Source organism: Capricornis sumatraensis, chromosome X (assembly GCF_032405125.1).
Source record: "Capricornis sumatraensis isolate serow.1 chromosome X, serow.2, whole genome shotgun sequence".
NCBI classification, from domain to species: Eukaryota; Metazoa; Chordata; class Mammalia; order Artiodactyla; family Bovidae; genus Capricornis; species Capricornis sumatraensis.
Genome location: NC_091092.1, coordinates 78,393,416 through 78,405,739, shown reverse-complemented (window position 1 = coordinate 78,405,739; position 12,324 = coordinate 78,393,416). Strand labels below are relative to the sequence as shown.

The window sequence follows — 12,324 nt, the reverse complement described above, 5'->3', positions numbered from 1 at the left end:
TTTCACTAAATATCCTATCCCATGTCTTCATTCCTTTGCACAGTCTTTGCCCTTTGTAAGGAATGCCCTTTATTCTCTTTCCATTCATATTTCCAGACCAGCTCATATCCTCGCTTCATGAAGATGTATCACATTGCCCACAGTACCCATTTTTCAATCATCTGTGCCCCTTAGCACAGTTAAGTCAACTTTTATAGCTCTTATTGTATTACATATAATTGATTATATATTTGGTTTTCCTACCACTTTGTGACCTCCTAGAGAGACTATTCATCTTTCTATTCCAAGGGCCTAGCAGGGTACCTGACACATACAAAGAAAGAATAAATTTGTTAGCTCCAACTATCATTCAAGTTGGCAAGCATAAATGCATAAAAAAAAATCCTCTTGGAAGGGGAATCGCAAGGTAAGAGCTGACATTGAAAATGCAGAGCTTGAGGTACCTGTGGGTCATTTAGGGGCAATGTTAGTAAAAATTTGGAAATGATTTTCTCCTTACATCCCCCTCTAGCTCAATCTTCTTTCTTCCTTATATCCAAATGATGGTAATAGTAATAGTACCACCATCAGTGGTATTACTATCCTTCCAGTTATACGACCTAGAAATATTACTGATCGTTGATTCACTCTCCCTCTCCTGCACTCATAGATCACTAAGTTCCATAAATTGTACCTTCTAAATTTTGCTAGAACAAATTCCCTTCTTTTTGGACTCCATTGCTACTATCTTAGTTGAAGCCCTTGTCATCTCTTCTTTGACCTCTTGCAATTGCTTCCAGACTTTCTCTCTGCTGCTTGCCTTAATTCTTCATACTGTTGACGGTATTTTTTTCTGATATACAAGTTGGAAAAATTACTCTGTAGCTTAAAATCTTCAATGCCTTTGTATCTCCTATGAGACCATTGTAATATGTCCCATCCAGCCTTTCCAAGTTCCGTTTCCGGTTTTTCTTCCTCACACATACCTGTATTCCAGTTGTACAGAACTACTTGTGATTCCTGTTGTGAAATGTGTTACTTCATGTTTCCATGAATTTGCTTACTTAAATGTTTTTGCACACTTTTTCCTCCCTCTGGAATGTTTTTCTACAATACTATCTACCTGGTGGACTTCTCTTCATTAGTGACACTGCTCAAGTGTCAGTCACAACAAGCCTTTCCTGTTCCTTCCTGGTACTCAGATTTAATTGTTTTGAAACTGTTGCAAACCCTCCACAGTTCATAGTAATCAGTATATTCCTCTATTTGCACTTATACTCACTTTTTTAAAACTTTTATTATGGAAATTGTTAGGCATATACAGAAGTAGAGAGAAAGTAAATAAACTTCAGTACACCTATTCACCCAGTTCAGCACTTAACAGCATATGGCCAGTCTTGTTCATTATTTATATTTCCAGATATCATATCATTTCACTCATAGATACTTCAAGCACTTATACCTTATCATATAGCAATTTATTTTCATGTCATTTTCTTTGACTAAACCAAGAATTCTCTAAGGTAGGACTTATGTCTTATTTTCCCTTTAATCTCATCATTGAACATATCACAGTTACATGGCAAAACCAATACAATATTGTAAAGTAATTAACCTCCAATTAAAATAAATTTAAATTAAAAAATAAAGCAAGTTACATTGTAAAAAAAATTGCTGAGTGAACAAATAAATGCCAGCTAATTAATTAATAAGTAGTTGAGAATAGAGCTGAGGTTTAGGCTCTGGGGAACACTTACTTTGAAAGAATTAACAGGAAGATAAATAAAGGATACTGCAAGGAAATAGTCAGAATTACTGTTTAGAAGAAAATGTTTTAACTATCCCTATGATGAGCTTAAACTAGGGTAGCCATAAGCAGGGAATGTAGGTGATAGTTGGAGGATTTTGTGAAACTCTTGTTAGGGACTTCAGGGAAACTAAAGTAGTAGTCTGAGCTAGGATGGAGGTTGTTTTCTGCCAAAGGCTTTGGATTAGCCATATGCTGGGCGGACATCACAAACCATGAGTTCTGCAAACGAAAATTGCAGTCACAAATTTTGAATGCTAAAGATGATCTCCTTAGTCATCCTTAAATAAATTGTCATTTCCCTAGCCATAGTATTATTTTCAAGGTATTAAAGCCAGCAATATCAAAGGTAGTACTGCTGTGTGTGGATATACACAACTAAGGGAGAGAATTAAAATTAGTTTATTCATCCGTATTATGCATCTGGTATGTGTTAGGCACTGAAAAATGGAGGTAAGACTGATACATCTCTCTGACTCAGCAGCTAGGTTGGTGCAAGTTTGGAGAGGTGTTGGTACTCTTGCTTCCCGTGTCCGTGGTCTCATCTCTTCCTGTTTGTTTCTCTGTAATCTAGGGCCAAAGCACTCACTGACCCAGATCTCTCAATCAATGCTGGATCTCTGTGATGAAAAACTTAAAGAGGTAAGACATTTAAAATGAGAGAAAGGCAGTAGAATTTGAAGCTGACAGGTACCAGAATTGAGGAAGTAGGAAATGTAACAGAAGATTAGCGAAATAAGGGAGAAGCAGGTCTTTCATACATTAGAGTCTGGAGGGAACCTTAGAAATCATATAGTTTAATTCCCTCCCTTTTGTTGATGGAAAAACTGAGGTCCATAGGAGAAACTAACTTGTCTTGGGCATTGTGGCTGTTAAATAGTAGAGCTAGGATTAAAATCTAAAATCCACATAACACTTTAGAAAGGGCTAAGGAAATTGACTTCCTGGAAAGCCAGCTGAAGCTAAGAGACTGTTTTGGCAGGGATAAATTTAATTTTTAAAAGATGATCTGTATTTTATCTTCTTAACAACAACAAAATATGGCAGCTGTGCAGGCCTAAAAAATATAAATGTGATGATGTTAATATTGAAGTAGAAATTTCATAAAAGAAGATTGCCAAATGGCCAATAAACATGAAAAGATTATGTTTGGTTGATCACTGTGGAAATAAAAATTCAAACCAGTTAAACCAGTTAATACTTCATACCCACTTAGAAAGGCTAAAAAAGAAAAAAAACTTAAACAAAAGACATGGTCTTCCCTGGTGGTCTAGTGGTTAAGAATCCAACTGTCAATGCAGGGGACACAGGTTTGATTCCTAGTGGGGGAAAATTCCACATGCCACAGGGCAACTAAGCCTGTGTACCACAGCTGCTGAGCCCAAGCTCTAGAGCCCGTGCTCTACAACAGGAGAAGCCCATGATAATTTTTAAGAAGATTTGAGTTTTAGTGGGTTAAGACATGGAGCAATTGATACACAGACTTTTTCGTAGTATAGTCGGTCTAAAATGAATTCATTGGGTTAGATTCCCTTGTATAAATAATAAAATTTATTGGGTTAGATTACCTTGTATAAAAGTTACTAATCAACAATAATGTGTTCAGTGTTTTCAGTGATAGTTTTACAGCGAAAAGAGTGTGATATTAAAACTTAATTTGGTGAAGATGTTTTTGTTGTGGGAACTAAGCTGTTGTTACCCAAGGGTGTATATTTTTGATGGTCTACAAGAATAGAAGATAGAATACTATAAGAATGGTTGACACATCTCTTTTGATCCTTTTACTGGAGCATTATTTCTTAGCTGAATTTTTGTCTGGAACAGATGAGTTTGCAATTCAAAGTTAGACTCTTTGGGACAAGAGAAATATTAATTGGCCTTAATACTCTATGATGATTATACCTCAGGGAAGCCTTTATGTTTCCTTTGCTTTGTTTCATGTCAGAAAGAAGATAAATTGGCTCGTTTAGAGAAAGCAATCAACCCCTTGCTGGATGATGATGACCAAGTGGCATTTTCTTTTATTCTGGACAATATTGTCACCCAGAAAATGATGGCAGTTCCAGATGTAAGTGGTCTGTATGTTGAATATTGTGAAGATAGTACAAAGGAAAGGAAAGGACAAAAGAGTGTCTGTATGTGTGTGTATCACTGGGGAGTCTGGAGTGTGGTGTTTGTCAATTCAAACTGGTATGTAATTTTTTTCTTTTTTTCAAACTGGTATATAATTTTAAAAAGAAACCTTTTTGCTGTATAAGTGCATTATCATTGAAATCAAAGATGCCAGGAATCTGTGATATAGAGAGGTTCTTTATTCCTGTTGTTGACATTCAGTATTTAATGCTTCTGAGTAGCTTGGGAGAGAAATTAGGATGCCAGGTAATATGGGAGGCTTTGGATTTAGAGGTGCTTCTTAACAAACGAGAGTTTGATAATTACCCAGCATTTGTTGTCTTCTGTTTCAGTTTTTCCCTTTTGCAACTTTATGACAGGGCTACCACGTTGGGTCTCTATATCATTTTGTTATAATGATCTTCCCTAGGGAATTCTGAACTGAGTTTCCTTTTGTGTTATAGGCATATGTTGTGTATGCAGTAATGCTGTGAACCCTCTGCAGTGGGACTAGGGGATGCGAGATTTTAATTGTGAATATAGAGCAGGGGTCCTTACCCTGTCAGGGCACATGAACCCTTAAAAGAATCCATGAACCTCTTAAATTATATGCAAAGTTTTGTATGATAATGTGTCTTTCTGGGAAAAGGGTCCATAGCTTTTGTCAGGGTCTTAACATTATGACCCAGTGAAGGTTGAGAAGCTCTGGTATAAAGAATGGTTTCCATTTAATTTCTCATGCTTTTTTTTTACTAGTCTTGGCCGTTTCATCACCCAGTTAATAAGAAGTTTGTTCCAGATTATTACAAAGTAATTGTCAGTCCAATGGATTTAGAGACCATACGTAAAGTGAGTGATTTGATCTAAAATATCTTTTTGGAAGCAAGTAACTTTATATGTGTATCTGAGTCCCTTGATTTCTTTTAATCACAGAATATCTCCAAGCACAAATATCAGAGTCGGGAGAGCTTTCTAGACGATGTCAACCTTATTCTGGCCAACAGTGTTAAATACAATGGTGAGTATTTCTACTTTTTTTCTCTTTCCATCAGTATATCCACCCAACATTAGTTAGCATTATTAAAAGTTAAGTGCATAAAGCAGGCTTGAGCTGTGATAGTCAGCAGAGTCAATCAAGTGACTTAACTCTGCTTTTTTAAAAAAAGACATATTTTAGTATGTTCTGTAAAGTTTGCTAATAATGTTTAATGATGACAAAGCAATGTACATTTATTTTCTAAACTTAAAAAGCACAGACAAATGAAATGAGAATAAAAATCATGTGGATGTCACTTTGGGCCATCACTACTTTCCATGAGTTGTGAAAGCTTACCTATTCCCCAGGCCCTTTGATAGAACTTAGGGAAATGTGTTAACATAACATAGACCATGGTGTGCTTCCTTAGAGCATGGAATTCCTGCTCAGTATATGAGCTGATTGAATGATATGTGTCAGATTCTGTGCTAGCTACTCCCATCTACTGATGGGAAAGACATCACTGTCCTCATGTAATTCACAGTCCAGTCAGTGAAGAGAAACAGTTAAAATGCAGCTTATCAGGGGCTATATTAGAAGGATGTATGAAGTGCTCTAGAGGAGAGGAAGGAGCACCTTCACCTAGAGGTTAGGAAGGCTTTGTAAACAAGTTAATGAAGTTCAGTTTTGAACAGCTCACTTGTTAAATAAACATCTACTGAGCACTTAGTATGTGCTGGCACTGATAGATATTACAAATATAAAATCATATGTTCTCTGCCCCCAAATTGGTTATAGTTTAGTTGGGAAAACAAAAGAAAAATCGCAGAACTTGTTGTAATGCTAGATGCATGCACAGAATGCCAAAGTAAAACAGAAACAAAATATCTTAATCAGAGTGGGATGAGAGGAAGCTTCCTATAATAGAATTTTCTTAAGCTGAGTTCTAAAGAATCAGTGGAGTTTACTGAGCAAAGGATGTGGAGGAGACAGCATTATAGGCAGAGAGAATAGCAATATGTGAAGGCACAGAAGCCTGAAATTACATCTTGAGTTTAAGAAATGAGTTATTGGGGTTGCAATTAAGTGTAGAGTTAAATGTAGTGAATGACTTGTTATGTGTAGAGAAGTAGATGTCAAATCATAAGAGGACCTAGTGTATGCCATATATCATACTTAAGAGTTTTTCATTTCAGTCACTCAGTCATGTCTGACTATTTGCGACCCCATGGACTGCAGCACGCCAGGCTTCCCTGTCCATCACCAACTCGCAGAGCTTCTCAAACTCATGTCCATTGAGTCGGTGATGCCATCCAACCATCTCACCATCTGTTGTCCCCTTCTCCTCCTGCCTTCAGTCTTGCCCAGCATCAGGGTCTTTTCCAGTGAGTCAGCTTCTTGGCATCAGATGGCTAAAGTATTGGAGCTTCAGCTTCAGCATCAGTCCTTCCAATGAATATTCAGAACTGATTTCCTTTACTTTATCCTAAATGGAAGAACACTGAAATAATTAAGCAGCAAAATGACAATCCCATGTAGCTTGTGAAGCAAAAAAGAAGAGGGAGCTAAGGGAATTTAAGAGCATTGCCTAGCATACTGAGATCTCAACTAAAAATCTGCATGTCTATATGACTTTTCTCCTACAGTATTCAGCAGCCCAAGTAGTGTGGCTGTTAAGTTCATCAGAAGGGACAGAGAATTAGGAGGAGGAGGTGAAGGAGGGGACAACCGGAAAGACAGATGAGTAAATGGGTATTATGGGTATAGAGGATAGAATATCATGGAGGAATGAAAGAACAGGGCAAGTTCAGGGAACTGAACTTGGCTAGAACCTATATATTTCATTAAGAGAAGTGGTAGGAGATGAGCCTTCTAGTTTATTCCATCTAGGTTGGGTTAAAAGAATCTACTTTGTCCCTTGTACCCTTCTTATTGCTGATTGTAAAGTGGAAACACAGGTCATTTATCTTTCCATTATTGTTTCCTGAAAATACCAAAAGCTAATCAGCCCAAATTCTGGCAATAGAAGTTAGCAGCCTCACAGGTGTCTTAAAATGAATATAACAAGTAATAAGCAAGCAGGAATGTTACAGAGATGATGCTTGGCCTGGGGATAGCTGCCTTAAGATAGAGGGCAGGTTTATGAGGAGCTTAGGTAAGGCAATAAGAAGAAAAACCCAGAAGATGCTAATTGGAATGAGCAGAGGGCAGTAGACAAATCACAAGATAAAAATGAAATGCAAAATAAAAATGAATAAATATTCAGTTGTATCTGGTAATCAAAGAAATGAAAATTGAAGCAGATAAACTATTTTTTTTTTTGCCTATTAGATGAGATTGGTTTCTTTTTTAATGGAAGTATTCAAAATGCTAGTGAGGTAGGTACTCTTACATATGCAGTATAAAATTATGAGACATTTCTAGAAAGCTCTTTGACAGCACTGAGACTTAAAAATAGTTAAGTGAACAGATCTTATAGTCAGGTAGACTTGAATTTGAATATTGCCCCCCGCCCCAACTTCATAGCAGTATGACTTTGAACAAGCAACTTAGACTCTGCTTTCTCATCTGTAAAATGGGGGAAATAATAATACCCTCCTCAGAGGGCTACAGTGAGGAGTACAGGAAATAATGATTGTAAGTGCTTAGCATGTAGTAAGATAATCTGTCCTAATCAGAGATACAGAAAAAGCTATTCACAATAATGTCATTTATATTAATGAGAAATAACTTGAACGGTTAATGTAAAGGGAATGACTAGTTAGTGTGCCACCTGCATGATAGATTATTGTGTAAAGATTGAAAGCTTATTCTAAAAAACTAATGACAAAAGTGCTTAGAATGTTGTGAGAAAAGTAAAACACATCACTTTAATTTCATCTCAGTTATGCTTTTTATGAAAAGATACATACATTTAAAAAAAAGTGATGATAATAGTGGTTATTTCTGAGATGTAAGGTTAGGATTATCTTCATGTTCATCTTTTGTAGTTTTCCAAGTTTTCTACTGGTATGGAAAGCAGGAAACTCTTTCGAGAGGAGATAGTTTTTGAGTAAAATTTAAAGGATGATGATTATTGCAGCTAATTCTTTATTGAGCACCTGCTGTGCTGAGCAGATAGTCAAGTGGAGAAAGGTAGGGAAGAACTTCCAGATAGAGAGTGCAAATGCTAGAAAGATGAGAGCACCTTGGACAGGGAAGTGCAAAAAGTTGAGTTTGGGTATGGTGCAGAGTGGGAGCTGGTTTGGGTGTTAATAAAGGTGTTTTTAAAGTTCAGTTCAGTTCAGTCGCTCAGTCGTGTCCAACTCTTTGCGACCCCATGAATCACAGCACGCCAGGCCTCCCTGTCCATCACTAACTCCCGGAGTTCACTTAGACTGATGTCCATGGAGTCAGTGATGCCATCCAGCTGTCTCATCCTCTGTCGTCCCCTTCTCCTCCTGCCCCCAATCCCTCCCAGCATCAGAGTCTTTTCCAATGAGTCAACTCTTCGCATGAGGTGGCCAAAGTATTGGAGTTTCAGCTTTAGCATCAGTCCTTCCAATGAAGTTAGGTGGGGCCAAATCATGAAAGGTGTCTAGTATGTCTCACTAAGCCTTTAAAAGGACAAATCACCAATAAAGAAACTATTGACAACCATCCAAGTTAAAGCACTGAGAGCTTGAACTAAGTTATGAAGCAATAAAAATGGAAAGATGGGGACAGATGGTAGAGATACTGAGGAAATAGAATTGATAACCTTCATAAATGGTTGGAAATTGAGGGTATAGGTAAAGGACTGCTGCTAAGTCATTTCAGTTGTGTGCGACCCCGTAGACGGCAGCCCACCAGGCTCTCCCGTCCCTGGGATTCTCCAGGCAAGAACACTGGAGTGGGTTGCCATTTCCTTCTCCAATGCATGAAAGTGAAGTTGCTCAGTCGTGTCCGACTCTTCGCGACCCCATAGACTGCACTCTACCAGACTCCTCCATCCATGGGATTTTCCAGGCAAGAGTACTGGAGTAGGTTGCCATTGCCTTCTCCAAGGTAAAGGACAGGGAGAATTAAAAATGATGCCAAGTACTCCTGTTTTCTTGGTGAAAACATAAATTGGTACAAACTTTTTAGAGGACAATAAATGTATATTCCCTTTGACTAAGCAAGTTCATCTCAAAGGAATATTCATACAAGTTTGCAAAGGCATATGTGCAAATGTACATATGTTTGTAACTACAACTTTGTAATTAAGAAAACAGCATTCTAAAATATCCAACAATAAGAAATTATTAATAGTTAAACTGTGGTACATACTGTTTAGCCATCAGAATGGTAGATTAGCTAACAAATAAAGCTGTATCTTGTATATGCTGATACCCAAATATATCCAAGATATGTATTGATGAAAACTAGATCACTCAACAGTATATACAGAAGGATTTGTAAATTTAGATCCTATGGAGGCCAGACAGGTAACATAAATGAGTGAAATGGGCTCAGTAGTAATGATGAACTGAAGAGCCCATCTAAAGGGCTCAGTCACTATTTAGTTCAATTGTTGTCATAAGGCAGAATTACTAAAGGGAGAGGTGGAGGATAATCTTCACTTTATGCTTTTTTGTACTTAGGTGTTTGAATTTTTTTTAATTGAGAATGAAGTACTTTTGTTAATTTAAAAAATCTGGTTTTTGGAAGGGTGGATAAGTCAGATGACATTCAGAATTCTGACTTGGGCAAACTGGTGGTATCATTGACTAATATAGTCGTCCCTCGATGTCCAGACTCCCAGGGGTACCAAAATCTGTAGATGCTCAAGTCACTTATAAATTAGCATAGTATCTGCACCTAACTGTCACACATTCTCCCATATACTTTAAATCATCTCTAGATTACTTACAATACCTATACAATGTAAATGCTATGTAAATAGTTATAAATACAATGTAAATAGTTCCCAGTGTGCAGAAAAATCAAGTTTTGCAATTTGGAACTTTCTGAAATTTTTTTCACAAATGTTTTTGCCCAGTGATTCCATCATTGTGGAGCCCATGGATACAGAGGGCTGACTATAATAGGAAATAAAGGAGGAGTAGTTTTGGAGGAAAAGTGGTAGAGTTCAATTTGGGCTGTGTTGTATTGAGGTAGGATATCCAAGTAAAGACTTTGAGTAGATAATAGAGGTCCAGAGCTCAGAAGAGAAGTCTGTACTGTTTGTATATATGGATATTTTTTCCAAATCATCAGCATATAAAAATACAAATGGATGAGTTCAAATAGGGAGTCAGGTACATTCCTTGAACCCCCTGATGCTGTAGCTGAAATACACTTGTATGTCTTTCTGGGTAGAAAGACCATAGCTTTATCAGATTTTCAAAGTTATATGTGACCCAAAAAGGTTAAGAACCACTGTTAAGAGAGAATGTAGGATGAGAATATATTTGACAGATACCAAACCAGCATTTAAGGGATAGGGTGGAGAATACTGGGGAGTGACCAGGATGAAAAAAAAAGGAAAACCAGAAGAGAATAATGCTCTAGAAACCTAGAGAATAGGAAAATGGCCAACAGATCAAGTGCTACAGAGAAGATCAAAGAGAATGGTCATTAGAAGAGCTAGTTCAGTGCAGTGGTAGAATCAAAAGCCAGACTACAGAGGATATGAGTGAATGAGAATTTAAAAAGTGGAGGGTGAAATTTGCCTAAGAAGGGAAGAAGGAAGACTGTAATCAATGTGTTAGAAGGGACAAGTCAGTTGGACAGAGGGGATCTTTGTATAGATGAAAGAGAAGAAAATAAAGAATATGAGATAAGATCCCTGTGAGAATGGGAATATAAACATTGAGAATGTTTCTGCCCAGTAGCGTCTCATTCTCTCTGCAAAATAGCAAACGGTCTTTTGCTAAGAATGAGTGAGGTGGTGGGAGAGAGAATTTGAAGAGAAATGTAGATAAAGGTTTTAATTAATACAAATTTTGTATTAGGGAAAATCTGTTTATAGTTTAACGTGTTTCAAATTTCTTACCAAGTTATTTTAAATCCCCCCACCCCCACCTCCTGGTGAAGAAAGATAAATAACAACAGTCCTATAGCTTACTTTGGTATACTGCTGTACATTGCCTTAGTTTTTGAACTAAAGTTAGGAGAGGCCTGATAGAGACAGGATTTAATGGGGATGCAAGTTTCCTTTGGATGAGAGAGAGAATGAAGAGACTGGACAGATACAAGGCTATGATAAGGAAATGTAGGATATTGGAATTGAAACTTTCAGAGGTTAAGCAGTAAAATCTGCTTAACAGTTAGCAGTAAAGACAGCATTCTAGATATAGCCATGGATATGTTTGGCTGGAATGGAGGTGCAAACCATTGGCATGAAGATTTACAAGGATTTTGGATAGGTGGTACATATGAACATTAGAGTAACCCATCATAGTGGAGAGGAATTTGGAGCCAAGAAGATTGTGCCAGGTGTGTAAGTCCTTGGTGAATGTGAGTTGGTTAATGATGGTGAGTAAAGGTGAAGAGCAGAGATCTCAAACTCAAGTGGCCTATAGGAGCCAGGCTAGTAATGTAAATGAGTTGCAGTGGGCCAAGTGTGGATTGAGGTAAACTGGAAGAGTATGTATATTCCATCTAAAGAAGCTTGTACTTTACTGCATCTGATTGTTTCCTAAGGAAATGAGTATCCATGTCACTTGGTATCTTAATTTTTCACGAGAAGCTAAAAATCTGGATTTTGTGTACCTGTGACATTTCCCATTTTTACATATTTGCAAATAGTTTAGAAAAAAATTTTTAACTCTGAAAGCCAAATAAAAACATCTATCTACCGGCCAAATCTAGCTCCAAGGCAACTCGTTTTCAACCTCTGGCATGGTAGAGAACAAGCCTCAAAGTAGGAGGAATTTTTTTTTTCCCCCCAAGGGGAAGTAAATGATAATTTGGTAGCAGCAGTAGACAGTCTAGAAGGCTGTCTTCCCCTTATCCCTAACCAGTGGGTGAGAGTATAGGAAACCTCTGAATAGGGCAGAAAGGGGTAGTGGTGTCATGAAATAAGAAATGTGATCTTTTTTGTGTGCTAAAAGGATATCCATAATGGAGTTGAAGGCACATATGAGATGTTTCCTACCATCAGGTACTATATACAAAATAATACTTTTATTTAAAACTGTGTTGGTTTGGCCAGATATGAACCTGCCTCTATTTCTAATTAATAGTAATAAAGTCCATGTGGAATCTATTCCCTGCTTTAACATTTTGATTTCAAAAAATTTTCTAGCAAAGTTAGTAGAATGGTATCTCTGGTTAACATTATTTTGACCCTTTCCATTCAAATTCTTCACACATACCACATTGCATATGGCATATTTCTGTAGCATTTTATATACTTTCACTATCATGTATATAACATATGAGCTAAGTTGTACATAGCTAGAATGCTTAGCACTAAGGTTAGGATCATCAGGCAACAAGTGAT

At 37.2% G+C, this 12,324-nt stretch overlaps 1 protein-coding gene across 3 annotated transcripts in view; it reads left to right on the top strand.

Annotated features, from left to right (window-relative positions):
- TAF1 (TATA-box binding protein associated factor 1) overlaps window positions 1–12,324 on the top strand; it is a 70,118-nt gene that overhangs the window by 32,386 nt on the left and 25,408 nt on the right. For all 3 annotated transcript variants that reach the window (XM_068963365.1, XM_068963363.1, XM_068963364.1), the window contains exons 29-32: window positions 2,361–2,428; window positions 3,732–3,854; window positions 4,655–4,747; window positions 4,832–4,916. In XM_068963365.1, the coding sequence (XP_068819466.1) occupies window positions 2,361–2,428; window positions 3,732–3,854; window positions 4,655–4,747; window positions 4,832–4,916 (369 nt within the window). The remainder of the gene's footprint in view (window positions 1–2,360; window positions 2,429–3,731; window positions 3,855–4,654; window positions 4,748–4,831; window positions 4,917–12,324) is intronic.